The sequence below is a fragment of the Anopheles nili genome, chromosome X (genome assembly GCF_943737925.1).
Source record: "Anopheles nili chromosome X, idAnoNiliSN_F5_01, whole genome shotgun sequence".
NCBI classification, from domain to species: Eukaryota; Metazoa; Arthropoda; class Insecta; order Diptera; family Culicidae; genus Anopheles; species Anopheles nili.
This window is the reverse complement of record NC_071293.1, coordinates 9,734,120-9,738,083: the sequence shown is the minus strand read 5'-3', so window position 1 is coordinate 9,738,083 and position 3,964 is coordinate 9,734,120. Positions and strand designations below refer to the sequence as shown.

General features: G+C 56.7%; 1 protein-coding gene across 1 annotated transcript; it reads left to right on the top strand.

Moving 5' to 3' along the window:
* The first annotated feature begins 207 nt into the window (after positions 1 to 207).
* LOC128729076 (glutamine-dependent NAD(+) synthetase) lies at positions 208 to 2,883 on the top strand. The gene is made up of 2 exons (XM_053822727.1): positions 208 to 368; positions 444 to 2,883. The coding sequence occupies exons 1-2, from the start codon at positions 223 to 225 to the stop codon at positions 2,731 to 2,733; spliced, it is 2,436 nt and encodes an 811-aa protein (XP_053678702.1). The 5' UTR covers positions 208 to 222; the 3' UTR covers positions 2,734 to 2,883.
* The last annotated feature ends 1,081 nt before the right edge of the window (positions 2,884 to 3,964 follow it).

Here is a 3,964-nt window from a genome sequence, read left to right as displayed (position 1 = left end):
GCAGTAACGCTTGACCCGAGCGCTGTAACGCACCTTTAGTAGCTGTCACTTTGTGGGTCACTTGGTTGTGGTTTGTTTGTGTTTCCCACCCTGTTTGCCAGGGGTGTGCAAATTTCGGGTGACATAACGCCACATCCATGTAGTGGCATTTTGTTCCAGCTTTTAATCGACCATTTGTTTCTCCTATCGCAGACTCAGTTGACGAAAAAGGCGCGGCTCAAGATGGGTCACAAAGTGCGTGTGGCGGTGGCCACCCTCAACCAGTGGGCCATGGATTTCCAGGGAAACTTTGAGCGCATCGCACAGTCGATCAGCATCGCGGAGGAAAATGGCGCCACCTATCGGACTGGCCCGGAACTGGAAGTCAGGTACGTGTGTGTGTGTGTGTTGTGGCATTATGTTGAGCTCAAACATCTCCTAACACTCGTGTCCTTCCGTTTTAGTGGGTACAGCTGCGAGGATCACTTCCACGAGCCAGACACATACATGCACTGTTGGGAGGTTCTGCTCGCGATCATAAATGAGTGTGAATCGACCCGGATGTTGATCGACGTCGGTATGCCGGTGCAGCACCGTAACGTGACGTACAACTGCCGAGTGGCGTTCTACAACGGGCGCGTCGTGCTGATCCGGCCCAAGATGATCATGTGCGACGATGGCAACTACCGCGAGACGCGTTGGTTCTCGCCCTGGACGAAAGAACGCCAGACGGAGGACTACCAGTTGCCGCGGTTCGTTGCGCTCGCGCTTAACCAAGAAACGGTGCCGATAGGTGACGCGGTCATCGCCACACTCGACACCTGCCTGGGGTATGAGATCTGCGAGGAGCTGTGGAACCCGCGCAGCAAGCACATCGACATGTCACTCGCCGGTGTCGAGATCATCGTGAACGGGTCGGGTAGCTACATGCAGCTACGCAAAGCGCACATCACCACCGATCTGATCCGGAACGCGAGCTATAAGGCGGGTGGTGCGTACCTGTTCAGCAACCTGCGCGGTTGCGATGGCCAGCGGGTGTATTTCAACGGTTGTTCGGCTGTCGCGCTAAATGGTGCCATCATCGCACGCGGCCGCCAGTTTGCGCTGAACGAGGTCGACGTGACGATCGCTTCGTTCGATCTGCAGGACATCCGGGCGTATCGAGGTGCCCTACGGTCGCGCAGCTCACTTGCCGCTGCCACACCGACCTATCCGCGCGTGCAGCTGATGTGTGAGCTGGCCGAACTGGACCGGCAGCATCCGGGTTCGCCCGTTAGCAGCCCTCTCGAGGAATGGGTTTACCATCGGCCGGAAGAGGAGATCGCTCTCGGGCCGGCCTGCTGGCTGTGGGATTATCTACGCCGGTCCGGACAGGGTGGTTTCTTCCTGCCGCTGAGTGGCGGTGTCGATTCCAGCAGCACCGCCATCATCGTCTACTCCATGTGCCGGCTGGTGGTGGAAGCGATCGAGGAGGGTGACCAACGGGTGCTTGAGGACTGCCGTAAGATCCTTGCCGAACCGCTGTACATACCGAGCAGTGCCACGGAGCTGTGCGGTCGATTGCTGTTCACCTGCTACATGGGCACTGAAAACTCGAGCCGAGAGACCCGTGACCGGGCGGCGACCCTAGCATCCCAGCTGGGCAGCTTTCATCTTGACATCGGCATCGATAGTGCAGTGCGTGCGCTGTTGTCTATTTTCCAGCTGGCAACGGGTATGCTACCTCGGTTCCGAGCATCCGGAGGCTGTCCCCGACAGAACCTAGCCCTACAGAACATCCAAGCGCGGACGCGGATGGTGCTGTCGTACCTGTTCGCGCAGTTGATGCTGTGGGTGCGTAACCGACCCGGTGGGCTGCTCGTGCTGGGATCGGCCAACGTCGACGAGGCGCTGCGTGGGTACATGACCAAGTACGACTGTTCGTCGGCGGATATCAACCCGATCGGTGGCATCTCAAAGGTGGACCTACGCCGGTTCCTGCTATACGCCCAGACCGAGTTTGGGTTGCCGATTGTGGCGGATATAGTGGTCGCACCACCCACGGCCGAGCTCGAGCCGCTCGTTGATGGTGCGATTGCGCAGACGGATGAGGAGGACATGGGTCTCACCTACCAGGAGCTGAGCGATTTTGGGCGCCTTCGCAAGCAAGCCTTCTGCGGTCCGTTCAGCATGTTTTGCAAGCTGGCCGCGTCGGTGGGCACCGACGGCAGCGACCGCACCGTGAAGGACGTCGCTGATCGGGTGAAGCACTTCTTCCGTTGTTACGCCATCAATCGGCACAAGATGACGGTGCTGACACCGTCGTATCACGCGGAATCGTACAGCCCCGACGACAACCGGTTCGATCACCGACCGTTCCTGTACCGCGCCAACTGGAACTGGCAGTTCCGGGCGATCGATGCCGAAATGAGGCTACTCACAGCACACCAGGCGCGGCTCGAGGAAGAGCGGCCGCTGCTGACCACCATGCCAACGGCCACCAGTCAGCCAAACTTCGCCACCAGCCCAATCGAACGATTGGACTACGATCCGTTTTTCCTCTTCAATAATGCTGACAACACCGACGTTGGCAGTGCTGCAGGTGCACACCAGCTCGTCCACCAGACGAGTGGTCTCTACCTGCCGGGGAGAGGTGACACCTCCACGGGTCAGCTTACGATGGGGCTGACCAAATCACACAGCAGCGGCGGATACAGCCGGATGCACTCGAGCGTAATGGGGAAGATTAAGGACCGCACCGGCGTGCCTGTTTAAGATTGATGCTGGAGCAACAGCAGTACATGGAGCCGGTGACATTGCACACACACACACACACACATCGCCTGCGAGTGCCCAACACACCAGCCAACCAGCCTGCCGAGGGGGAAAAGAAAGTAAAAAATGATTACACTCAGCACCAAACACCCCAACCATACCATGGGTGCCTCTCCACGACACGGTACCGTCGACGATGACGGCCTTCGACCGCTAGTAGACCTACGTAGTTCCTAACGTAGTTCACGTTTTGCGTTACGTGCGCTCACTCTACTCCTGCGGCAGAAAGCGAGAGTAGCAGAAGTACACACCTTGCGTAGAACGACAGCTCTCGGGTTGCCTTCTTTTTTTCTAAAGCATTCTAGCGGCAAGGATCCAGCGGGCGGTGGACAATTTAACGTGAGGTTAGGTTTTAGTAGCGAACCATCATTAGCGCTCAGCATTAGAAGGCGAACATATCGCACCGCTAGGTGGCCACCTGCGACATCCGACACCACTCCTCTGGGAGGCTACTTTACTATAAGCAATGTTCGATAAGGGAACACCGAGAAGCGATTAAGCGGCCCACCTGCGATACAAACCAGCGTGCATCCCTGGCGCACTGGGTGGGTTGATGGCCTCGATATTCCTTACCGATATGACTCCTTTCGTAGTGCCGGCGATTAGCGAGCTATCAGCGCACAGGGAATTGGCCACGGTGTTTCCATTCTCCGGTTCCGATTGCGCGTTCGTTTGTTGATTGAAACACCACGGTTTGTAGCTCACGCATGTTAGGATAGGAAAGCGCACTAGGCGCAGTTAACGAAGTGAAGATGTTACGCGAGGCTCCTGCACACGGTGGGAACGGGCATTTTTGTTAGCGTTTAAACGTTTACCTTTACACCCAGCGATGGGTTTTTTTTATTTTTAGCGAATCAGTTTTACCAAAACGAAACAAACGCGTTGATGCGTTGCGTGTGTAGAATAACTTATGCGTAAAGAAACCTCGCCCAAAGCCGTTTTGTAGGGCCAGCGAAACGTTGCTTTAGGTGGGCTACCGGAGTCCTACCAAGAGCCGTTTAACACACATACACACGCGCGTATGCTAGGACACATATACGGAGCCGATCTAATACAGATAACCGTGCACGTTAGCCAGGCATTCCAGATTCGGCAGGAAGCATCCCGACACCTTCCGGTCCCATCCACGAGTGCGCCAACGGGGCCAGGAATGTCACGGAGGGTTGCTCCT